The sequence below is a fragment of the Epinephelus lanceolatus genome, chromosome 15, assembly GCF_041903045.1.
Source record: "Epinephelus lanceolatus isolate andai-2023 chromosome 15, ASM4190304v1, whole genome shotgun sequence".
NCBI classification, from domain to species: domain Eukaryota; kingdom Metazoa; phylum Chordata; class Actinopteri; order Perciformes; family Serranidae; genus Epinephelus; species Epinephelus lanceolatus.
In genome coordinates this window covers 32,562,211-32,588,955 of record NC_135748.1, presented here as the reverse complement: position 1 = coordinate 32,588,955, position 26,745 = coordinate 32,562,211, and the positions used below count along the sequence as shown (strand labels likewise).

At 40.1% G+C, this 26,745-nt stretch overlaps 1 protein-coding gene across 4 annotated transcripts in view; it reads right to left on the bottom strand.

Annotated features, from left to right (window-relative positions):
* The window catches only part of mta1 (metastasis associated 1), a 79,774-nt gene that overhangs the window by 12,569 nt on the left and 40,460 nt on the right, over positions 1–26,745 (bottom strand). For all 4 annotated transcript variants that reach the window (XM_033643414.2, XM_033643416.2, XM_033643415.2 and 1 more), the window contains exons 4-11: positions 15,949–16,075; positions 12,978–13,041; positions 12,500–12,617; positions 9,263–9,365; positions 7,045–7,144; positions 6,351–6,539; positions 3,191–3,265; positions 2,311–2,369 (exon numbers count right to left, since the gene is read on the bottom strand). In XM_033643414.2, coding sequence (XP_033499305.2) covers positions 2,311–2,369; positions 3,191–3,265; positions 6,351–6,539; positions 7,045–7,144; positions 9,263–9,365; positions 12,500–12,617; positions 12,978–13,041; positions 15,949–16,075 — 835 coding nt within the window. The remainder of the gene's footprint in view (positions 1–2,310; positions 2,370–3,190; positions 3,266–6,350; positions 6,540–7,044; positions 7,145–9,262; positions 9,366–12,499; positions 12,618–12,977; positions 13,042–15,948; positions 16,076–26,745) is intronic.

Here is a 26,745-nt window from a genome sequence, read left to right as displayed (position 1 = left end):
CTGCCAGAGACAGCAGTCACACTCAAACTGTACTGAGAGCTGTCATGAATACTAATGAACTGAAAGAGGGGTTTGTGCTCCAACAACAGCAGCGGGTGTTAAAATACCACAGATGTTGCTGCAGAGGGTCAGAACAACTCCAAATTTCTCGACATCTCTGTGTATTTAGATGAAAGAGTGCTGCGCAAATAATCTCTGACGTTTATGGGACTGTAACGGGTTGTGTGTTTGTACCGAACCATCACAGGAGGGGGGTCACAGAGAATGCACAGTTTGTAGACTTATGTACATAACACAGAGCCAAAGTTCACAAGCGTGAGTTCTGTCTGAAAACTTTGAGCTGTACGCTGATGGCAACATATGCTGATGTCAGCACAACACCTGATTGGCGTGCATGTCAATCACTCTGTGGTGAGCCCAAATGAAACTGCGGAGCTGAAAGACCCGCATGATGGTTCCCCTGAGTAACAGAGAGAATTGTGTATAAGATGAGGATGGTGTGTCGGTGTTGCTCCACTGTTTTAGTGTATGTCAACTGAAACATATCCAACATGCTAACACATATCTGAAGGCATCACCCAGATGTGCTGATCACCAGCAGTGTCTGAAATTAACTGTTTCACTCACTGGCGAAGGGGACTGGTGGATAAAAAACCCAAGCATATTTTTATTACAAGCCATAATATTAAATTGTTTTTTGTGTCAAATATATGTTTGTTTCAGTACATTTTATTGTGATAATAAGGTGTTATGTTAAAAGGTACGTTGAAAATTTTCACCAAACTTGATCTGAACATATCGAACAACTCATTATAGCATGTGATTAAAGCCCCGCTGCGGCCGTGCTGCCTGCTCTCTCCGGTTTTACGCCAGGCTCGGCTGCTTTCAAAGACTCCTTGCGAAGCACTCCTCCGGGGTTTTTCGGACCTAATTGTATTGCGGAGTTTTGCACAGCAGCGACCGGATCTTTGCTCTCAAATCACAAAAAAATGTGATGGCACAACAGTCTCCTTCAGTACATTATTCTATGCTTTCTTTTGATTTTCACATTGGCTAGTCACCCTGTTTAGTTTGTCTTCTGATTAAATCGGAACCGCTGAAACAAGTTGTAGGAAGCCTCTGCAAGTAATTGGTTGCTGGCAGACACTGCAATAAAATGGTTAATCAGCAGTGCCGTGCACTGTAGAGCCGATGTGCTGCTGGTTCTGCCGGCCTGAATAGAATTTAATGTCCACTGTTGTGTACAGCATTTATAGACTGAGCTGAGTAGTGATGCGTGGATCAACCCGTAACCCGCGGGACCAGCGGGACCCGCAAATGGACCTGCGGGTCTGGCAGCAGTGATAGTCTGTTAAATCAGTCTGTAAATGATATTTTGACATTATTGGCTATTACTGTCATGGCATCCGAAGGTACTGATGCGTTGAGCAGGTGACAGTCCGCGGCCATTTTCAAAACACACTTGTGTCACACACTCCAAAAGAAACTTGTTGAAACTTTAAACAATAATTTATTGTACAAAACAGGGGAAACAAACGTTGACAAAAACGGTTCCATAATTCATATTAAATTTAAAAGATAATGAAAAAACAGCTACAAGTTAGAGGGAATAGTGATAAAGTGGTAAAACTTGGCATTGATCCACTGCCTCAGACGGATGCGCTCAAGCCTGCCGTGCACACAAGCTCCGTTGGTAGGCGATACTATATTTTCACATTTTTAACAATGCAATTTAAAAGTTTTGATTTTTATTGATAACCTACATTTACCAACAACAAAAAGACTACATTTAGCACCAAAAAATATGTTAAAAAAATAATTAAAAAAAGTAAATTAAAAAAACGAATATCAAATACCAAATTTTCATAACGAATACCTACCCACAGAAACGAATATTCGAATATCCGAATATTTGGGTGCAGCCCTATTACTCACCCAACAGAAAATCTACTCTCATTTGGTGCTTGGTGGGTGTTGATTTCAGACCCTGATCACCGGGTTGATAAATGTCTGGGTGCTGGAATCCAACCTACAGCCACTGTGGCAAAGACAGTGCCTGCTCTACCCACCAAACTAACCAAATGTTCCTTATTGCTATAGTGAAAACTGTTTACCAAAGTGAAATGTTCTTTGTTCCCAGGAGAATGATTGTGTCTGTCTTTGACACGTGCACTAATGTCTGTTCAAACTAAATGACAAGAAATGGATTCTTATGCATTTGGGTTTTTTCCAACTGTACCAAACTCAAACCAGACCATGACTTCTCTGTACAGTCACACCCCTTGATGAAACTTGCACTGAGGTACTCACTAGTTAGGGATGTAGACCTGCTTCAACTTGCTCTCTGCCTCGGCTGCTTTTAACCGTTTCTGGAGCACAGAGGGAGGTTGAGGAAGAGGAGGGAGGAAGCAGAGAAAGAACAGTGTGATTAGAGAGGTCAGCTTCAACAATACCAGGAAAACAAAGCATTTATGGGTAAAACTGTCAACCTTTGGTTCAGAACTCCATATGGATTTAAGTGATTTTAAGGGTGCTTTCAGACCTACAGTTGTCTTGCTTTGATCTGAATCAGGGACTCATTTTGTTCCAAAGTTGTATAATTACCTAGAGTTGGTTCGTGTTCTCACGGCAGCATTTACAATCGGACTCAGATCAAATGCCTTGTGTGAGAAAGCTGCTCTTGATTGGTCAGAATTTCCATGTGGGAAAAATCCAGGAAGTAAAGCAAACGTTGAAGAAGAGTACACTTGCAAGATAAATGTGACACTTTCTAATGTCACAATGGAGGGACAACTACGCAGGTTGATTTTAGCGCTGCTCATCGTGGACTATATTGCTGTCATTGTTCATTTTAGTCAAACCATACAGTTTGAAAACGAGGCGCGGCTCCAACTAGAAAACAATGTTTTGATGCATTGGATGTGCTGAATGTGCATATTAAGGCAGTACAGGAGGAGGTGCACATTAATAATCCTCCAGGACTGTAACATGCTCATGTTTAACCCAAACAATGTGTCATGTGACTGCACTTGGTTCAGATCCAGGTCGGAACACGTTCTCACCACAAATGAACCGCACCAGAGTACCGGACCGAGACCACCTCGTCAAGAAGGTCCCTGTTGTTACTGGTTTTGTATGCTTGTTTCTTTTTGTAAAAAATTATAAAAATAATAATGCTGAATGTTTTTACCTGCTGTACATATCTGTCTGTGGTCTTCCACATGTAGTAATACTCAATAATACTTGTCAGGGACTTCCACGGCAGCTGGAGAAAAAGAAAGGGGACAAAAAATTATTTCAGTGTAGTTGTTATAAAAATGGTGCGAGCAGAGTGACAAAAAACGTGTAATATTGTCTATACACACAAACGCCTTTCAGCAGTGGATTTAGCACTCCCACATGAATACACAAATGTCTTTATCCCACAGTATTTTACTCATCTGTCGCAGAAACACCCTTAAATACAGAGAAATTCTTCAAATAAACGACCAGCAGAATCTGTCTGAAGCCACTGAAGTTGCATCGTAAAGTTCCCTCTGAGAAGTTTGAGAGGAAAATGAGCTGTCAATTCTAGGCCCCACCCATCATGGTGGTGTAGCCCTGTTGTTCAAGAGGAGGCCTTGGGTGGAAACCTGAGTGAGCAGCACTGACGGCAGCCAGCCACCAGGTGGTGGAGTGATGCACACAGTGAGAGCTCAGCACAGTGTGTGTGTTAAGTGAGGTCCACAGCACCATTCTTCTCAGGCTGAAAGGCAGCTTTCTCCGAGCTTTCGACCAAACACTTGCACTTCTCAAAGATATATCTGTGGAATGTTTCTCTGGATAAACAGTCACTGTGTTTAGCTGCAGCATCTTCACTCTTTACTATGGGCTGGCTGCAATCTGAGCTAACAAGACGACTATTGTGCTGGAGAGTTGTTCTGTTTAACGTCAGCTATATAACTAAATGAAGTCCAGAAGAAGTTCAGCTCTGATTCTGTTGTCTCTGCACTCAGTAGCAGTGGTTACGGGCAAACTGAATACCTACTGTACACATCTCTAAATTAGATTATTGGGTATCCCACATACTGGCTGATGAGCAGCACACCAAGTGCTTAATATGTCTTTCTCATGGATCTTAAATGCTTATCAACAATCTCAAAAAAAAAAAAAAAAAAAAGAATAATGAGAATAATCTGACATCTTCACTTTGTTGCTAAGGTCTACACTTCTCAAATGTCTTTTTCCATGTTTTCTTACCAATGCTTACTAACATTTGATTAATTTAAAAATTCTCTTGTAGTCAAAAACAGGGTTGTGACAGTATGGATTTTTTCTTTAGCGGTCAGAGAGCAACGTATGCCTACGGTTTGACAGTTTAACACCAATGACAGACAGCTGCATAGATTAAAATGAGAGCGTATTGCTTGCTTGAGAGGTGTGAGTGAAAACCGCTTTGAAAAGATTTGCAGTCTTGACACGGGACAAGCAACTAAAAAGTTGTTGTTTTTCCCCAGAAGCCCTTGAACATACTGTAGGATGGTAGACAGTCATTAGCTGTGGTTACATGGACAATATTTCTCTAATCAGATGATAAAATGCTAAATAATTCTGCAGAAATAATTCTGATTTAAGATTAGAGACATAATAACTATTTATATAGACACTAAATGACATAAATAACGTGATAGGATATATATTCCTTTGAACATTTAATCAGAATATAACTTTTTTGACTTGCTTAAAGTGCCTTTACACTTTATAACAGAAAAAAAATAATTAATAAATAAAGTACAGAAGGAGAAGATGTGTTTCCACCTGTTAATACAATTTAGTACTAGGTAACTCAGGTAGCTACAAATTACAGATGTCCCCTAAACACCTCACATGCAGGTAGATGTTACAATTTACAGACATTCCCTAAACGTCTTATATGCAGGCTTCTGCTGCTGGTAGCGATAGCAGGTTGTTATGTCCAGTGACTCTTAACAGTGCATAAAGCTATAGTTTCAAAATTAAAGAATACATATATTAATCAAGGCACTCGCACAGAAACGTAGCACCAGCAGAGGAATATATATGTTTTTATTATTTATGAAAAAATATCCTGTCAGCAGAGGGAGGTGCTTAGAAAAAGCTGTTGGCAAACACATGCAGAAAAAATAGATTTATTCTAACCAGAGAGAAACGATCTGATTAAGCGTTAACATGCTTATTAGGTGCTAATATTTTCCTAAATTATCAAAGGTTTACCCAACTGAAAATTCCCTCTGATCAGGGCCTCTCTTCCAATTCAGGTGGTTTTATTCTGATTAATAGTAGAGTATCAGGGTCCATGTAAATGCTCCTAATGATGAGCATTGTGTTTATTATATTTCATAACACACTATATGCTCTCCAGTAACTTTCACCAGCAAAAAAAAGAAAAAAAAAGGGGGAAGAAAAATAAATAATTGCGGTGATGACAGTGATGAGCTAAAGTTCCTGGCAGGCATCACGCTGCCGTGGTAAACGATCTTGCTGTTATCATCACAGCCCTCGTCAAAAATAAGCATTTTATAAGATGTAAGAAATTGCATTTGAATACTTTTACCCTTCAGATTTTCCTCAAAACATCGAGTCTGATGATCATGATCATCTTATCTAGCAGCCAGCTTCTCAATGGGTGGTACTGACATGAGATTTTTAATGATTTCTGAGATTTTTATAAAGTCCTTTAATTAGCTCCCGCTGTAGGACGTAGTTTTGGACACCATCCAGCATCTCTAAAGCTCACTAATTAATATGTCATACCTTGTTTGTTTAATCAGTACAAAACTAAACTGTCCAAACGACACATGGCTGTCATGTGTCGGACGTTATCTTGTGACTTCCTGGACTCTTGTTGTTACCGTAAGGTTACTAGGCAACCAGTCGAGTCTGTAGGCCCATTTCTGGTACCTTTAACAAGGTTCCTGCAGCTTTAAGTTCGATTTAAGACATTTTTAATGCCACTTGTAATTAAATTTAAGACAAATTTTACATAAAACAAACAAACAATTGTAACAAAGAAAACCTGACTTTTTTGGAAAATGTTTGGCGTTTGCTGGCACATTTGTTTGGTGATTTTGTGTTTCTCATTCTTAACATCAGAAAAAACAATTATAAAATCCTACTTCCCATGTCTCAGCGTTTTTAAGACTTTTAAATGGCTCAGTTATTATTAACGAATTCCATGCCTGTCAAGATTTTTTTAAGGATTAGCTGATCCTCCCTTTTGTCAGTCTTCACGCTGAGCTACACAAACCATCCACTTGATGCAGTTTCATATTTTATTTCTCAAAATATCAAACTATTCCTTTAGAGATGCTTTTTATTGCTTTGCTACTCACAAAATCCTGTTGGATGTCGGTGAAGTCTTTGCCGTATTTCTCTAGTGCCTCCTCGAACAGGTTGGCCTCGGAGGCGCTCCACTCCTCCATTTCATCCCTGCAGAGGACAGGCCCGCCCTGAGGCACCAGCGCTGCGATGGCTCGGGTCATGTCATAGCCCGTGGCGTGGAGGGTGTCCATAGCATGAAACTAAACACAAGATAGAAACACATGCTCGTCTCAAGACTGTTCCTGTTGTTGTTTGAGCCATTTATGTGATGATTATTCTGCGGACTTGTTGAGAGGAGGATGAATTGTATGAGTTGTTCAGTCCATGGAGTTTATATGCAGCCCCTTGTCTAAGGCCTTGGGCTGTGTGTGTGTGTGTGTGTGTGTGCGCGTGTGTGTGTGTGTGTGTGTGCGCGCACCATGTGGTAGCTAGAAGGCCTCTCATCTATGTTTTATATATGAGGATAAGATCTAGGGCAGAATAGACCCACACCATGCTTCTGGGGCCAAGTGCTTCTTACAGATAACCAGACACAGGCCTCAACAATCACCAACACACACATAATCACACACACACACACATTATCACACATGTGTGCTGCGAGCATTTGCTTTGATTAACACAACTGCTACACTTTTCACCTATGGTGTGATGCTGATTTAACCCAAGGCTGCTTTCATGTGTGTGTATGTATGAGGATCTCACCAACGTGATGTCTCTGGAGGCTGCAGCAGCGCTCATGTGCAGGCTGGGCTGCCGGACAGAACTACTGCAGTCCAAGGCTCTGGCAAACGTACCTACTGACCTACGGGACACATATATGACGCAAAGGATAAATAAAAAGTGCATAAAGAGAGAGACAAGAAATAAACTGAGTTTTTCTTTCACCATCTAGATCTGGTGATTGATATATTTCCATGTGATGTTCTTTTTTCCTGAACCTTTTATAAGCACACCAAAAAACAGTGCTTCCTGATAAAATATTCAGTGTTGTAAATGATACAACTCCAGCCAATTCACACTGCATGGGATAAAACTGCTAAGCAACAGAATCTATCTCTAAAAAAGGAGACATGCGGATCACCAAATGTTCAGAAATATTTGAGGTACTTGAAAAGAAAGTTAGACATTTTGAGGATTATGCTTATTAGCTTTAATGGAGAGAATTAACATGTTCAACATGCTGAATCGGGAGTGCGGGACACACCACAAAAACTAGCCCTAAAACAGCCGATGTCTTTGATTAGACTCTACCAAAAAAAGTGTAAAAATGACATGTTGAGGCTTTACACAAGGTTTCTAGGGCTGTGTGCTGGCAAGAATCTGGCAATACCATATGTATCACAATACAGGGGTTATGATTTAATACATAAATCTGATTTTAGGAAAGCTGTCATAGTAGGAGATGGGCAATATGTTGAATTTGCTGGATGTATTGCAGCTTGTTCCACGTGGGATGTATAAAATGACTATATCAAACACATGAAGTGTACATTGTCACATCCATCTTTTTAAGACACCAACGTGAGACTGGCTGTGGCATCTCTGTTCTCACTCTCTCCCTCTTGGAGACACAAACACAAAAATAAAGACTCACAAACATGAGTTGTCACACACAGGCTCCTCTGCCCATTCACACCACTCTCTCCTGGGTGATAATGTGTGAGCAGGTGAGCCGTGTGGTTTTGTATCTGCAGGGCCTTTGACAGCGACCACTGAGTCACATTTTGCGACCATGGAGCTTCAGCCCAAGGCGAGCCAGGTGCTTCAAAATAAAAGCACCAGTAGTTTTGCTTTTAGTTGGGAACACTCTCGTCATAGATTTAACCATTTATTGCAACAAATGGAAATACAGTTATGTCTGACGCTAAGGGGTCCACTCGTAAGGTGCTCCCTGGATTAGACAAGTAGCATGCTAAACCAAAACAGGGAGTGCAATGCAGAAATCCCCCTGGGTATACAGGAGTGGGCTTAAAGCAAGACATTAAATACCATTTTGACCTTTGAGTCATGTTAGGACTCTGACTTAGAAAGGTGGAGGCAAAGCTTTGTCAGTGGTAGCAGAGTGTGGCAGCATTGGTGCAGCAGGTATCAGTGAGTAGGACGCCATATTTAAATGGACCACCTTGTGTGGGAATAGGCTGTGATTGGTGTGTGACTGATAAGAAACAATGATCCAATCAGCTGGCTGTCAGCTGAGGCATATGACTTCCGTGTCCTGCATGAACTAATGCAAAGCTTCATTAACAGTACTTTATTTAACTTTATTAAAACAGTGCTTTATTTAACTTTATTGTAACTGTAGGTCATGTTATAATGTATTTTAGTAGTCTACAGTAGTAGATTTCAAAATATCAAGATATAGATCGTGTATTGCAATATAGCCTAAAAATATCACATTCATTTTAAAGCCATATTGCCCAGCCCTATGTCACAGAATAAAGAACACACCACCATATGCATAATTTGTTTTACTTATTTTACACAATCAGAACAGTGAGAGCTGCATTAGTATTTGCAACAGTCCCTGTAACAGCCAATATCATAGCACTACTTTATGTGCTATCTGAGCAAATTGATTTGCCTATATCAGTAAAAATAAAATAAAAGTGCATGCAGGATTCTTTAGGTTAACAAATACAGAAAATTTAAACAATAAAAAAATGATAGTGTTTTTGAGAGTATCACATAACACTGCAATACTCAAGTATATTGATAAGTTCTTACACTCGTGACAACTTCTTGGCCAGACACAGTAACCTCTTGCAGTCTTGTCGTCCCCCATCTCTTGGCTGAGGCTTCATATTTAGCCTCCAGGTATGAGAGTTTATTTTCTCAGTTAACACCCAGCAAAAACCATGCTGTATGTATAGTTTTTACTTTTTCATTTTTTGTATGCTTCTGCACTTCTGTGTTGACTTACCGAGCTACAACTAAGAACTGGTCAATCTGTTTCTCTGTCAGTGAGCTGTTGGGGTCCCAGACCTTTTCCTCTAGTTTCTCCAAGTCTCTGCCATCTTCTTCGCCTACACAGACCCAGAAGACACACAGACACACACATAGTTAATTCTTCTGAGCTTTCCGAGGCCACTGTGGCTCCTTATTGACCACACATGTACAAAAAGAGTCAGTGAATTCCACAATCAAATCTGATTTTCTCCTGGTTTTGCCTCTTTTTAAAATCACTACCTCTTGCAAAGCTTTAATGAATCCCACAGTTGAATAGGTGGGGTCTGTCAGGCTGCCAGGCTGCAAACAAACCAGCCAACCTGTCTGAGCTCCGAACACATGTAACAGAATTTCATTAACATGGGTTTAATTAGAGAGCTCGGTGTCCCCATGGTGCCTAATTGCAATTTCAGAGATTTCCCACCTGCTAAGAATAAAATTCTGGCAAAACAGTGAAACTAAATCTGGCAGAAAAATAGTCACATTTAAAAATGCTGAATATCTGCACACATTACTGGCACAAAAATGCCTGGAAAATATCTCTCAGTCTTGCTTGAATGAAAGTAATTATGGAGTTTAATATTATGGACAAAATGCAAAGATGGAAACTCTTTGCATGTGTGAGGTAAAATGTCCACACTGACATTATTAGAGTTTAACATAAGGTTGCACGTTTGCATTTGAGGTGCTTTTCAGACAGCGAGTGGTCGCCATCGTCTTCATTGTTTTCAACGTAAACCGAGGTCAGCGGCAGTGGCTTGTGAATGCACACGGCTCTTTGCAGCTGCATATGATACAGTTTATGATGGTTCAACTTTTTCAGCTTGCTGCCTTGTAACCATGGCAACCACGGAAACTATGATGAAGAAACAATACAGGAGCTGATTTTACTGTTTCTGAGTTCCCTGATTCATTCACGTCTTCATCTGCAGGGAGCAGAGAGATTAATGAAGAGAAATGGTTTTGGCTTTAAAGGGATGATTCAGGTTTCTGAAGTGAGGTTGTACGAGGTACTTATCCAAAATCTGTGTATTTCGTACAGTGGTTGACAGTCGGCATGCCCCCAGTTTGGAAAAGCAGGTAGGAGTACTGCCACAGAAGTTAAGCAAGGTAGTGCCGTGGACGGGGGCAGCAGCAAAATGTAATTTAGGCCCTGTCAACATGAATACGGATATTTTTGAAAATCTGTATTTTTACACGCAAACAGTTTTAGGTCATTAAAAGCAAGTTTTTACAGTGTCTTCTAAGATGCAAATTTTTCAAAACTCATGTTACATTTTGTCCTTGTGGACATGTAGAACAGAGTGTTTGGGAAACTATGATGTAATCTCCACGACAACAATGGTGGACTACTGGCTTGTTTACAATTTGTCTACGTTTGACCACTGCTTCGTCTAATTACTACTTTACACCACTTCATGGATGAACGGAAGTGCTTGCTGCACCCAACATTACTTGGTCCAACTCAGTGTCCGGTTTTGGATCAAACCTGGTTAAAGCAGCGGATTGTGGGAAAATTTCTAGAGTGAGATTGTTGTCACTCAAATCTTTGAATGAGCTCCTTTGTCCTTACATTGACAGGGAATCAACTGTGAGAATTATGGCTGATGAGATCTTCAGTAGGTCTTACGTAGCCTGTACGCTTTACTACCTTTGTAACAAGCGGAGACTATGGTACATGGCTGAACAAGAGTTTGGAGTCATTCAAATGTTCTAGTGTGGACAAAGATATTTTGTTAAATGAAGGTAGCGTTGACAGATTTTTTTGTTTAAACAGAGTGGAAAAATATCCGTTCCTAAAATATCTGTATATGTGTGAACAGAGCTGTAGCCACCTAAACAAAAATCAATATTGGTTAAGGGTATGCTATATTTAGAGTATTTTTACCATTTTACGCTGCTGTGAGACAGCCCTTCCAAAGGAGAACTGAAGTAGTTATCTCAAAGCCAACAGAGTCCTTTGACAGAAACAGTAATTTTACGTCGCAGAAAACAGGAGCTGCTGGTTCAAGGCTGCCTCAATCGGTTACTTTGTTAGTGTTATTGTGTGACCTTGGTATTTTTATTCAGATTCACCAAACAAACAATATAGCATACACTTAATCTATATTGATCTTTTTAGGTGGCTAAAATATGTTTTGCTGCTGCCCCCATCCAAAGCAGTACATTGCTTAGCTTCTGTGGTGGTACTTCAGCCTGCTTCTCCAAATTGGGGGCGTGCCGACCAACATCTATTGTAGGTAATACACTGACTATGGATAGGTACCTCATATAGCCCACTTCAAAAAATCTGAACTACTCCTTTGAAGTCTGATTACCAAGTCTGGGCAGTAAACAACATTTACGACACTACTTGGCAAAATCTGTTATATTATTGGTGTGATATTGTTAATTATTTCCACCATCTTAGGCTACAACTCCATTTAACTGTGGAGATAGCTGGCTGCAGCGTTACACCCTGCTGCCAGTGATTCAAAATAGAGGACACCGACATTTGCTCGCTGTGTGAAAGCATCATTGCAGTTTGGCCAGAAACTAAACAACTGTTATGTGTTAAGATCCAGGTATTAATGTGCATTCATACCCACATATGCTGCACACATTATCCTTTATTAGGAGGAAATGGGAGCTTTTATTGTCAGAAAGCTGGATGTGAACATCGACAATAAAACAGTTGTCTAGTACCTTTAAAAGTAGAACATGTACCCCATTCTTTCCATACTCTCTGGGTGACTGTAAAATCATCACTTGTGCAGCACGTAAACAATAATCTGTTACTCTAAACACTTTGATTATGTATAATCATGCTGCCACACTGTGATCTCTATGGAAACCCAGGTTAGTTGACTTTCTTTACAACTTAACTTTGAAAATAGATATATAAATAAACGGTGGCTTGGGGCATAAAAGGTCGCTTAAAGTTCATGAAATGTTTCCTGAGAATTGAGCAGTTATAAAACATGAAAAGTGGAGCAGTTCATTATGCCTCCGACTGCCTTATTAATGCTGAAAAATTGAAAAAACAATTGCGATAAAAAAAAGTAAAAAAAAAAAGAAAGAAAGAAAAAAAGAAAGAAAGACAGAAAGAAATCAGTACACAGGAGGGTAAAAAAGACCCCTGCAGGAAAACATTAATGTGCAACTCTGTGAATAAGCTTCACTGGAAAAACTGTGTCAATTAAAAAACGCCTGAGATTTAAGTATGATGTACCTTCTTTCAGGAGGTCGGTGATGTCAGCCTGATACTTGTTCCCAACGCGGATCTCCCCCTTATCAGCCAGCAGGGTCTTTTGCTGAGGGTCATACACCAGCGAGTAGAAGAAGGCATCCTGGGAAATACAGATGGCAGGAAGGCATGAGGATGAGTATGAAAGGAACAGGAAGCGAGACGGGCAAACGGAGAAGCGAAAGAGAGGAGTCTATCTGTCTCTGTATTCATGTGTATGTGTGTGTGTGTGTACATCTTCCCCTCTGCTAGTCTCTCGTCTCCTCATTACTGTATGTGAAAAGAACATTCTGGGTCAACACGTTGAATAATTCATCTGGAATCAAGAATCTCTTAACTCATAAGTCTTACACACACACACACACACTTTCTCTTAGATAATCCTGAAATCTAACACACTTAATCACAGTTAAGAAGACCCCGTCGTATTATATTAGCACGGACACGGGGAGACGGCACGTACCTCTCTGTCCAGGTAAGACTTCAGGGCTTCTGTCTCGTTCAGCAAAGTCACACAGCACTTCCCCCTAGAGTCCAGAAAGGATGTAAGGAAAGGAAGAGAGGGAGGACAAAGGGAGAGGGAAGAAGAACGAATAGTTAACAGACAAGACTCAAAGTCCAGGGGATAACACGTTATATAAGTGCAAGATGAAGGCCTGGTTCAAACTCCCCTCTGCAAACCGTCTAAGAGGATACTTTGATGTAGGATGCATTTCAGAAACTGCAACGGGGATATTGATTTGGCTCCAGCTGGCACCGCCTGTTGTTTGAGTGTGTCAACACTGACAGCACTCATCTTCGTCCCTTAACTGCTACTGTCTGAATCCAAATTATTTACCAGCTAAGTAGTCATACCTTTCTAGCCCGGAGCAAACACGACTCAGCAGGGCGATAAACTCAACACACCTCGTGTAACCTCGCTGCTGCTGCTGCGGCGGCAGCGGCGCACAGGTGTTAAGTTGGGAAGCCTAATCAAGTTTGAATCCTCGCTAAACAAAAACGGCTCGTCAGAGTATTTTTATTCGAGCAGATGTCAGTTTGCTCTTCCCTGCCACTCTTCAGTAATGTCAAGTAATAAGGTGGTAATAATTAGGTGGGTTTGCCTGGAGCTTACTGACGAGAAGAGGCAGGTCTATATGTAGAAACAGCTCTCTGTTGACATTTAGTGATCAACGTGCACACTTTATATGAGGGGATTATTCTGTGTCGGAGTTTCTAAGACTCGACTGAAGCTCCCGACCATCTTTCAGCCGCCATAAAACCTGATGTGTGCCGGATAATGTGAGTAAAGGAATCAATAAATAATCACATCATCATCATCATCATCATCATCATCATCCAAATGAGTCAGAGAGCTGCAGTTTTTACAGTCACACACGATCCAAAGGGTTGTTTCAGGATTCGACATAAATGATGGCCCAATGGCAGGTGGCCAGGAAGAGTAAATGCAGGGCAAGTTGTGCTGTGAGCCTGTTAAAGAAGACGTCATTGTTTTAAAGACACGTGAGCGATAAAATGCTGGAAATAAACACATGTAGGGAAGGCAAAATGCATTATGATGCATTCTGGGGGCAGCAGCGGCTCAGTCCATAGGGAACCTGGGTTGGAAATCTGAGGGTAGCCAGCTCAAGTCCCCGCCCAGACCAAATATGGAGAGTGGACTGGTTGCTGGAGAGGTGCTAGTTTGCCTATTGGGCACTGCCGAGGTGCCCTTGACCCCCAACTCCTCAGGGCACCTGTCCTTGGGCAGCCCCCTCGCTCTGACACCTCTCCACTTCATGCACGTATAGGTCCTGTTTGTGCATGTGTGTGTAATTCTGTTCTGTGTGTATATGACAACAGAGTAAAAAAAATGAATTTCCCCTTAGGGATTAATAAAGTATATGTTCTTCTACTTCTTCTGCACCTCTTACCAGAACCGGAAAAATGTCAGCAAGACAGACCTACCAGGCCACACCGCCTACTACTAACTGTGCGTGTCAGCTACCTCACTGAACTGCTGTGTCACACACAGACAGTGTTACTGCAGTGACTTTTTTACACAGGGTTTGCCTTTGATTACTGCCATCAGTGATTGAATTTCATGATAAATGTCATTTATTTTTATTTAACAAAGAAACGTTTAAGACTAATTTATGGAGCTACAAGTCACTGCATTCTCCACATCCCTGGCCTGCAAATATTTCAAAATAAAAGCCTTGTTTAAACAAATGAAGGGATTCTGTCCACAGAAACACTGGAGAGCTTTTAATTTGAAATGTAAGCAGAAAGGCTGAATCTAAATAATATCTGTATTTGTTTATGACTGATATATTCTACACATACAGAACCTGAAACCATAGTGAGGGGTGAAATTTTGCTGATCTGATGTCAATATGACAATATGTTTCTACTGTCGTGAAAATAGAAACAATTTGTTAAGTAGTCAAAGTGTTCAATTAAATCTTCAAGTTCGTTAAAAAATAGTCCCATCAGAGATAATGTGCCATTTGCTACTCAATAATTTATGCTACCTTGAATACCTATCATAATAGAGCTGCAACGATTAGTACATCAATGGGGGAAAAAATCTGTAACTATTTTGGTAATTGATTGTTTTAACTTCTTAAATGAGAATATGCTGCTTTTCAATCTTACATTGTAGTAACTTTTAAAAAAGCTGTTAGCCGAGAACGACCTGGAGCTGTGACCTTCATAGCTCAGTCTGACACCTCTGTTCCTCAATACAGTGGAAGAGTGATGGTGCATTGATGTGTAAACATGTAAAAAATCCTATTACTAAGGGTTAGAACCAGGACTATTCTGGTCACATCTGCCATCGCACAAAATGTCACCTCATTTGTAACGCCTCACAAAAGGAGATAACCATGCACACTCTGACGTCTCAAGCCAAAAAACTTGTCTGTCAGCACTGAAAACGCAGTTTCTAAAAATCTACTCCCTGTAAGGCATTTTACAAAAGGTTTGTTTTTACTGACCTTAAACATAGTTTGCATGTGGATGAAAGACCAAAACACGTGGAAGAAACTATGTCTTCAATAGTACCCATGTGCATATGGACAAGGCCTTAAGCCATGCTTTCTGTAACCACGTGTTCAGGACAACAGTCAAGACAAGTAAAATAATTGTTACAATAAAGAAATATAACTGTGCTTATTTTCAATGAGTTGTTATTTTTTCAGTGCAGTTATCTGATTCATTTTGACTTGGCAGGTTTTTTGTTTTGAAATTTGTATTTTAATATTGAGATTTAGCTTTTTTGGACTCAACAGTAGCTCACAGGCATTGTATGGAGGCTTTACTCACAGCCTGGGGTATGTGCTGTGAAAACACTGCACCATGTGAGTCCAAAACTCTTCAGGGAATAAAGATAAAGAAAGAAAAACTGAAACTAAAACAGATAACTCAGTGGTGTTAAAATCAGGGTGGTGTACCTGATGTGCGTGGCAGGTAAAGACTCCAGCTGGCGGGACAGGAAGAGCTCTCTGTGTCTGAGCTGGTGTTTCTGTTTCTCAGGGAGGTCCGCCATCTCTGGATTCTCCATCTCCTCCTCCAGCTCCCCTGGGAAGCAAAGGGGTCAAAGGTCAAACATATACCCATCGAATGAGGTGTGACAATGACGTCCACAGGGAAAATAGGGGAGGAGGGGGCTGCAAATGTATCAGCTGCAGCTACAAACAGTCTCAGGACCTGAACAACAAGCGTATATAAAGCACTAGAATGCTCACTTGATGAGCCGAAAAAATAAAGTCCTAAGGGAGACGGCGACTCGTGTACACATACAGATATTTTACATAAAACCTCACTGATTATGTCCACATGAGACTTGCAATATGAATCAAACAACATCTGGCTCCGGTTTTCTCTCCCAATTCTGCATTTCAACCCCTATTACACAAGTGACGCCATGTTTCACACCGCTCAGGATGCTCCATCATTTTAATGCCGTCCAACTGTGTTTTCATTACACTGTTATTTGGGTAATCTCTTGTATTCCAAGCGTGGAAACTACAAAAAGAATCTGAATGGGATGTTTAAAAACAGCCAGACTCTACTCCTCTGTGTTATATCCATATAAAACAGCAAATTCTGCAGCTTCCATTGAGAAACAGGAGGTCACAACCTCATTGTTTGTTTCTGGGAATTTGAGGATCTGAAATGCAGCTGATGTTTTATAGTTTAGAGTTACACATGGTTGGTTTTTCAAAGGGTGGATGCAGACACTTTACAAGACTTGGTGTGTTGAAATTTGAAGATATGTATAAATTAATAAAGACAACAATTTAACAGATTTCCCAGCAGAATGTATTCCCAGCAGAGCAGAGAAAACCCACAGAAATCAGCTTTAATATTTTATCATGTGAACTACCTTGGGGGCAAAATAAAGCAGATGAACAAATAACAAATTGAAAAATAACCAAATAAGCATTTTAACAGAAATCTTTGGGCTGGTTGATCTGTCTTGGTCTGTCAACACAGTGTCTGAGGTCTGAACTTGTCTCTTTATTAGAAGCAGTGTCCATTTTGTCGGCTATTTTTGTTAAGTCTTTGGCCTGTGTCAAATGTCCTTGTTAGTTTGTGTCATATTTAAAGGAGCAGTGTGTAGGATTAAAAGGATTTAGTGGCATCTAGCGGTGAGAACTGCAGACTGCAACCAGCTGAAACTTCTCCCAAAGTTGGTGGTGAAGATTCTCAGTCATCCAGGTCATGGTGATCTTAAGTGCTATATTGTAGGCAACAGGACTTGCTTGAGTGTCTTGAAGACATTTCACCTCTCATCCAAGAGGCTTCTTCAGTCCTAATGGACTGGTGCAGAGTTGCAGGCTTTAAACAACTTACATGTTACCTCAACAACTCTGTAAGGGTTCACACCCACACAGAGTTTAAAGCCAGCGACTCCACACCAGTCCATAAGAACTAAAGAAGCCTCTTAGATGAGAGGTGAAATGTCTTCAAGAGACTCAAGCAAGTCCAGGTGCCTACGATATAGCACTACTCCCAAAGTTAGAATTCCTTCAGTGTTCATTGTTCAGAGCTTTTTACTGTGAGACAAATTATCCGTTGAGGTCTCTTCCTCTCCAAATCTAAAGGACCTGGTGATTAAAACCAGTATAACCACTGAATAAAGCAGTTTCACGGTACAAATCTGTGTTTTTTTTCGACACAGTGTGGCATGTCCTAGACAGGCCGCTAGCCAAGCACCTGGCTTTCTCTGATAACTTAAGATCCAGACATTCAGGAGGTTTATACAGCAGCCAAATTTTCTACAGAGGTCTCCTCCTCTCCAAAACAAACAGACCCGGTGATTTAAACCGATAAAAACGCTCAATAAATCAGTCTCACATTAAAAATCAGTGTTTTTCGATGCTACAATGGACGACGCGAAAACGTTACGTTACGTTGCGTTGCATTACGTTGCGTTACGTTATGTTGCGTTACGTTATGTTGCGTTACGTTGCGTTACGTTGCGTGATTTCTTTACTAAATGTCTGGCCATTTTATTCTGATCCTATTTCTGAAAAAGGTAACTATTTTAGTATAGTTATAGTCAATGAAAACTTCTGACATTTGGCTTTTTTAGCCAAGAGATTATTTGGAACATTTCAGTCTATCTACTCAAGCCAAAACCAATAATGTTGTCATTTTAGTCAAACTTACTCCACCTAAAATTTTATCTTTATTATCTGTGGAAAAACACAAGGTGAATTATTAAGAATGAAGATTTTCAGAAAGCGTCTGGTCCAGTGTTCTGATTATATCAATTTAAGAAATTCATCCAACCATGAAAAATGTTCTGATTTGCATATTTATCTAACTGACTGTTTTTTGGCCACACTGCTTCCCTTCTGATAAAGCAATGGATTCATTTTTTTTCTCCGACTCAGTGTAACAAAAATGGGCCCAAGTATCACCTTGTTTCTTTCTCCCAAGCCCTGTTGTTGTCACAGTTAACTTTAATTTACTCAGAGTGCTCCTGACTGTGTTCACTGTGTGCTGCTACTGTAGTCCTGATATGGTGCAACGTGCAGCATATGACACGAAATGGCTGCACTGAGAAAAAAAAAAAAAAAATACAGAGATTTTGGCAAGGTTTTTATCTTTTAAATTACATTTTAGACTCGTCAATAATGCTGCAAGCTGATATAGTCACAGTTTGTGTTGAATAACATTGGTAATATCTCGTCATCTTCTCGTCTTAGTCATGGTAATAAAGGTTGTTTTGAGGAATATATTGAGTCATACTTTTCTTAATGAAAATAACACTGCTGGGAACCAATTTAAGTTTTAGACAGTAAGGTGTTTACCTTCTACGAAAGCCCATTTTAATATTATGACTTCAGTTTATAATTAAAAGATTTGTTCAACCCTCCCACAAAACAAACAGTTAAATGATTGCAGACAGCTTCAGTTTTATTTCCTCAGGTTTGGAGATATCAGTTTCTGAGATTCCTCCCCTAAAACAATGGAGCTGAGAGGAATTTCATTTGCAGTGCTAAACACAGAGGTCAGAAAAAAAAAACCTTAAACTCAACAGCAACAGCAGAAACAATGTCACAGTTATTCTGGATAATCCACAGACACTCCCAAAAATTTTTATTGTAACAACTGTCTACCTGTCCAGTGGATTATCCAGAGTAACAAGGACACTGTTTCCAGAGAGAGATGTCCTTGCTAAATCTCTTTATGTAGTTTTTGCTGTGAGCACAAAAAAAAAAAAATAAATTTACCCCCAGAGAAGTGGGGCAGAGGCAGAAATCTAAAGACATCTTAAAATGTGGGCGATTAAAAGGAAGAATGGGTGAGTGGGCAAATGTGTGTGTAATTCGGGTGAACTGACCCTTAACATTAGCATTAGGATTAGGTTAAGATTAGAGTGGGTTTGGGAGAGATAGGTCCCACAAAGAACAGAAAAGGATGTGTGTTTATGTAAAAGGGAGAGAGTTGAAGAACTCACGAGAAACCTAAAGGGACCTACTCTGTTAATTTTCAGGCTCTTACTTGTATTTAGGGTTTCTACTAGAACACGTTTACATGCTTTGATGGTCAAAAAACAACTTCATTTTCCTCATACTGTCTGTGCTGCAACACCTGAATTCAACCTATGTCCAAGATGCTCTATTTTAGTGCCTGTCTCTTTAAGACCCACTCCTGAGAAAGCCCAGACTGCTCTGATTGGTCAGCAGGGAAATTACTGTAACAGAGTATGGTAGTACTGTCTAATGATTGAATCATAAGGGTTGTTTTCTCAAGTCTTGATGAAGCTCCTTCAGAGCCACAGAAAACATTTTATTCGGGGCTCTCAAGCTTAAGGCAATTTAAATCTGAGACTTCAAGACTTTTCTGATGCCTTCAAAATGAAATTTAAGACCAATTTTACGACAACCAAAATCAAAGAAAAAAACATTACCGACATCAATTACTTTGAGTTAGGGACAATTTTGCCCAAATGTTTATTGTAAGGTAATGTATGCCTTTTTTGTTACGTGGCAGATCAGAGGGTAAAACAGAACTTGGCATTTGTTAGTGAGTTTACAGAGCAATTTTGTGTTTCTCACTCTGCACATGGAATTCTCATTGTGCCGAGTTTGAAAAACTTTGTATAAAAAATGCAAAGAGCCTTGTGTGCATTGCCCAATACTGGTTTCAGCCATGCCGTGAAATCTACAATAAACAGCCAGTTTCAGTTTAATATACACTTCCCCGTGTCGTCCAGGGCAACGTGACAGCTAGCTGGCAAACGATTGATTCTGTTCTGAGGATCCAAGCTAGAAAAAAATAAGAGTACTGTTGGTTCTGCTATCCTGATCTGTGCAACGTTAATGTGAGAGGCACTCTGTGGGTTATTTTTAAAAAGTAGATGTTACCAATTTTACAATGCAACATCATAAAAAATGTTTCATAAAATACTTTTAAAAAACATAAAGACATTTTAATACCAATTGAGGTGTTCTCAAGTGCTATATCATAGGCAACTGGACTTGCTTGAGTTTTTTGAAGGCGTTTTTGAGGATGTTGAAGACGAAAGCTGAAGAAGCCTCTTGAGAGGTGAAATGTCTTCAAGAAACTCCAGTTGCCTACGATTAAGCACTTAAGAGTACCATGACCTGGATGACTGAGAATCTTCACTGACCACTGAGGCGTTATTTTTAGATGAATGGTTTAAATGCCTATTAAGACCTTTTTTAATGATCTACGGGAACCCTGTTCTTTCATCAAACTCCTTCTGCGCTGTGATACAGTTGGCAACTGTAGTTTGGAAGAAAGAAAATAGTTCCTACATGAAACTGCTCACAGCAAGGTCTGTGGATTATCTTGAGTAACCAGGTCATTTTAGGGAAGAGACATTGCCACGAGTTTTCAAATACATTTTAGGCACTATGAGCACCACAAGCCAAGTGCCATCTAGTTAAATTGTACTTGAGAGAAGGCAGACATCTCTACGACTGATATCTCCAACACTCGGCAACTCCCACCAAAACAATCTTGAGTAATTAACAGCACTACAGGTAAGAGGAAAAATGTGCTTTTGATTTTGGGATGAATTGTCCCTTTAAAATAATCAAATGTGAAAAACAGTTCTCGAGAATCGGTCCACGACAGAGCGACTGCTGAGGAGCTATCAGCCCATTTGAGTTTGTCATGTGTCTGAGTCATCCTGTAAGAAAAGATTTAACTGCTGCTGGTAGGCAACATCTCCACCACATTCGCTTCCTCGTACATGGATGAGGAAGAGCGGAGGAAATGAAGGTGGGAGAAGAGGAAAGAGGAGATAAGAGAAGGTGAGACTGACAGGAAAATAGATAAACAGAGAGACAAATAGACGAGCACAGAGGGAGGAAAAGTGTGACAAAACAGATGAGGAGCAAGGGAGCATGAGATGAAGATGGAGAGACAGAGAGACGTAAAGACGGCGAGGAAGAGAGAGAGAGGAGGAGGAGGAGGACAAAGGGGAGCAATAGAGAAATCAGCAGGGAGAGAGCGAGAGACGAAGACAGAAAGAAGAGAGAAAGCCTGAGAGAGTGAGTGCAACGGAGAGAAAGAAGAGCAGTCAGTACGTGCTCCAATTCATTTGGAGTTTCATTAGAGGAAGCGAGACAGAGAGAGGGAGACGGGGAGCAGAACAAAAGCAATCAAGGGATTTTCAGGAGAAGAGATGTGTGGCCAAAATCGATAAGTACTCCTTCACTCCCTCACTCACTCTGCCCAGCATTCAGCACCCGGCAGACACACCATCAGCGTCCAGGCAAAGCACACACACACAGCATGGGCCTCACTCCATCTTCTGCCATGTAAAAGCAACAAAATACGGACCCAGATTATTAATAACAGAAGAAAAACACAAGATTAAAAAGGTGGGAAGTTGTTGTAAAGTGAGCGGGGAGACAAACACAATCTATGTGTGTTAGAGAGACGTCTACGAGTGCGTGACATGACTTAAACACATGTTTTGCTGGTACCTAATTCCTGCATCATGTGCATGTACATGTGTTTTACATTTTAAGCTTGATGTTCCAGTTGTTATCCGACCAGGCGGCTCATAATGAGCTCCAAACTGGTGTTGCTGGTGGCGTTTCCCCTGATGAGGCGCTGCATTAGCATGAAAATCTATAACACTGCAAAATCAACTTGCAAAAAGGAGTGTATTAATTATCAGCAAAAAGTGGCTTTTAGTGTGAGGGGGAAATAGGCAGAAAGTAAGATGTGTATATTTCTGAGCACTTTTTTTGACAGCACATCAATTGAAACGAAACTTCAAGAAAAACGAGTGACAGCGACTCTTAAGTTATGCAGGAACTGCGTTAGAATAATAATAACGGCATCGTGGCACAGGCGCATGTTTGTTTTTTTGAATAGAGCTGCACAAAAGCTCCCCAAGAAAAACTGAGGGCCTGATGGCAGCCAGGCACATGTACATTATTGTAGAGCAAACACTTTTAATTCATAGATAACCAACAGTCGTCTGGGGTTTCCCCGAGGACACTGGCAAGCAGAGGTAGCGAGCGCGGCCCACCTGACTATGGCAGATTGGGTTGTTTGTCTCCACTTTTTCGCCCCAACTTTTTTCCATCATTGCAATGTGCTACTTTGATTAACTACTGCTGAGACAAATCAGACAGATCCTGACACGTCATTATCTATGTAGCAAGACTAGTTTTCTTTTTTTTTTTATCATTATTGTTATTATTTGTGGGGGCATTTTATCTGTTTATTAGGAAGCCAATGGAAGTGATATTAAAGGAAATGAGGGGGCAAAAACAGTGTTCCTACACGTTTTCCATTTAAAAATTTCATACTTTTCAAGACTCAAATTTCAATACTTCTTGGTAAACTTTTCAGACTATACTGTATTTGACATTTGAGTACAAATCGCTAGGTGTTTTTATGTAAATAAATACATTTAAAATCCTGTTTTAAACCCTGCTGTTGGGGCGGCCTCCAGCTCAACAGGTAGAGCGTGTGCCCAAATCTGTAGCCCTGTGCTGCATGTCATCCCCATTCTCTCTCCCCTTTCCTGTCACTCTGCGAATATGCCAACTTTAAACAGTGCGTTTTCAGACGGGATTTGAAGATGGAAAGGGAGTCAATATTGCGAATGTCGCGGCGGAGAGAGTTCCAGAGGCGGGGGGCAGTTCCAGAGGCAGGGGGCAGGGGGCTGAAGGCTCTAGGACCCAGGGTAGTCAAGTGGGCAGATGGTGATGTGAGTTGGATCGCGGAAGAGGATCTCAGAGTACAGGAGGGTGTGTAGACATGAAGGAGTTCAGAGAGGTAGGAAAGGGCTTGATTATGCCTGTATAAAGGCAAAGAGTAGTACATAAATACTCTTAAATAAATACAAAAAATCCAGCTATTGACATGTATGTTACATTCTGACTATCCATTCAATTATGTTGCCAAATAATTGCCAGAAGTTTTTAGCAAGGTACTGTAGCTCATCCAAATCAATTAACACCAATCCCAGACAAACTCATCTCTGCCCCAAGAGGAAGTAAACTTAACGCTGCTACCTACACTTGTTTTATTTTCCCTCAGTAAATCAAATATTATTAGGCCTATATTACTGTTCCGCCTGTATTGTTCCATCTCGTTTATTAGGAACTGAAAATAACTTTAAATGAGTCAAATAATTCTATTTTCATGGCGTCTGTGCAGCCTTGTTCCTTCACTGTGTCCATGGAAACGATGACTGGAGCTGTTACAGGGGGTCTTCAGGTATCAGACGCTATTATGTAGTACTTTTTAAAACCTTTTCAAGAGATTTTTTAACTAAATTGACTAAGATTCTTTTGGCAATTCATCTTTTTCTTGCTCAAGCATTGCAGGTAAGTGAGTAAATGTGGTCCTGTGCAGACATAGGTTTATTGTTGGATATACTTACTTAATAACCATATATATGTATATATATATATATATATATATATATATATATATATATATATATATATATATATATATATATATATATATATATATATATACACACACACATATATATGGTTATTAAGGTGAGTTAGATTATCTACATTTTACAAACAGGTAAGTGCAAGTATGAAGTAAAAAGACATCTTTAGCTTAGCTTAATTTGTTACACAAAAACTGTGGACTTTGACCAGAACAGCTTGACTCATTTTGACATAAGTAAATTAAAAGATGGATAAATAAAATAAGATAAAATGTTTGAGGCATTTAAGACCTTACAAATTAAAATGTAAGACTATTTAATGACTTTTAAGGGCTAATATTTACATTTTATGACCTGCAGACACCCTTTATTAGGATTCCTTACTCAGAAAAGGTAGTCCGTTAGCTTTTCTGACAACTGCATCACTGTATAGCTTGTAAACGTTCACACAAGCTTAGTGTTTGGTTATTAGTGATGCTTTTATATATAAAATCTACATTTTCTTTCAGTGTCTTTCACAGCTGCCCTGTCGGTCTGCTCCAAACTCCATGAAAAAAAAACTGCTTGTATAATCAATTTATTTTTAAAATTTCTGAATGCAAACTACAAAATCAAAATCAACTTCCAAACTTTTCCATACTGAGTAGGGGTGTAACAATCCATCAATCTGGATCGGTATATCGATTCAGTGATCAATGACCCAGTGTCATCGATGCAAAGTGAAAACATCGATCTACATAGTCATCTTTAGGTTACGCTTTTATTTTTAAAGTCTGTGTCATTGTCAAACAGCGGCAGACAGATGGCAAGCAACGGAGAGAAAGACAATGAGGATGATGCTATTTACTCTGGAATAAATCAGCAGAAGGGTCAAAAGACAGAGTACAGGTCATACGTAACAATGCCATTAACAGATAAAACACAACCTACCTGCCTGGTTGGGCGTCTCACTCTGTTAACTTCTCACTATAGCAACATCAGCTGCTCTTTTTTTTTTAACAATGTTCAGCTGAATAAACGTGCCTGCAAGCTCAAATTCAAACATGCTGTTCTGTCAGAAGATTCAGTGACTTAAACCAACGGTGAGTAAGAAAAAATGTATAAATAATACATGTCATTTGTCAAGTTATGAACGGAGGAAAGTCCGCTAGCTGCTAGGCTGATTTATGCAATGTAGACATGCTTACGCTAATAATGGGTCACTAGCAACAAACAATTGTTTCGTCCATGAATCTTAACAGTTATTATTGAGCTAAATTTGATACCGTTATCAAATGATCTTGCTGTCAATCAATTATTTATGGCTGTTAAGAGAAGTTTTATGAAAAAGATAATAGTTTGGGTTGAAATGAAAATATTCCAGTGGGGACTTTCTGGCAGAAAGCCCTAGAGGCTTACTGATTTGATGTGCTGTGTAATCTGTGTTAGTGGAGTCAATTTAAAGTAAACTTTACTGCACTTAAGCGGTATCACTTATTTACATTATTTGTGTGTTGTTTTTATCTTTTATGGTCAAAAGCAGAAAAGACAGGGTTGGTATCTTCTTCTATAAGAGACTGTGTGTCCAAAGAATCAATATGATATGATATCGTGATGAAACCAGTGATTTACATCCCTGATACTGAGTAGGAACCAGTAGCAAATGTCTTAAGACAGAGGTAAACTGGGGTGTGTAGCAACTCATGGTTGGCGTCTCAACCTCCCTATAATATGTTGTGTTTGCTGTGTGATGTAGCACCGCTGCTCGTTAACACCTGAAGCTTATTAACCCTAACACTGAATTTCATAAAAAGGTAACAAGGTGTACACTTTTTAGGCAATGCAGAGTAACTTTACTGTAAAACGCTGTAGGAAACACTTCATTTGTGCAGCACTCGGAGCTGCAGAAAATACACACGAACCTCTGAATGACCATATATTATCAGAGGAAGTGCTCTTGCGTGAAATCAAATAAATGCAGACATGATAGCATATTATTTTCACTTAAAGAAAACACCTTATTAAAGCAAGGAGGGGGTGTACTTGGTGCCGTGATAGCTTTCTTGGAGAATTTAGTTTTCAGGCTCCATAAAAATGAAGAAGAAATGTTCTTTTGAAGGCGTAAAATTTAAATATTTTCAGTTCTTTCTACTGTGTTTGTATAAAGTCTACTGCATGTGTTCATCCTGGAAGAAAAAGTCCTTCTTTGCTGCTCTTCAAAAGGTTTCTCCCTTTATTCTCCTTGTAAAGGATTTTTTTGCTGTTGAGTTTTTCTTTATCAGAACTGAGGGTCGAAGTATAGAGGGTGTCGTGTTTGTACAGATTGTAAAGTTCTTACAGGCAAAATGTGATTTTGGGTTTTACAAATAAAACTGAGTCTCAGTATGTGGGTGTGCTTGCTTGAATGTGTGTTTCTCTGCATGTTTATGCACAAATCCATAAATTTACACACACATACGCACACAGTATCCAGGTTATGAAGTGGTACATCAGCTGGCTGGCTCCTCCGACTGGCCCCTAGCTGAGCGTCCTTGAGTAGCAACTCAACTCCCCAACCTCAGTCCTTCTCCTCTCCTCCTCCGAGCCAATCTCCTGGCAGTGCACCCACACCACACTCTCTACAAATTGCCTCTCCATCTCACCTGTCCCAGCCAATTATCAATTATTGATGAATGGGTCGCCTTACAGGGCTGAGAGACGACGAGGGGAGGAGAAAGAGGAGGAAAGAGCAGGCCTGAGGGCGAGAGGAGGAGGTGAGGAGAGCACAGCAGACTGTTATTACCTTAACAAACTGACTGCACCTCTATGATACAGTGCATATTTGTTGTGTGCTGGTGGAAGGACGCGAGAC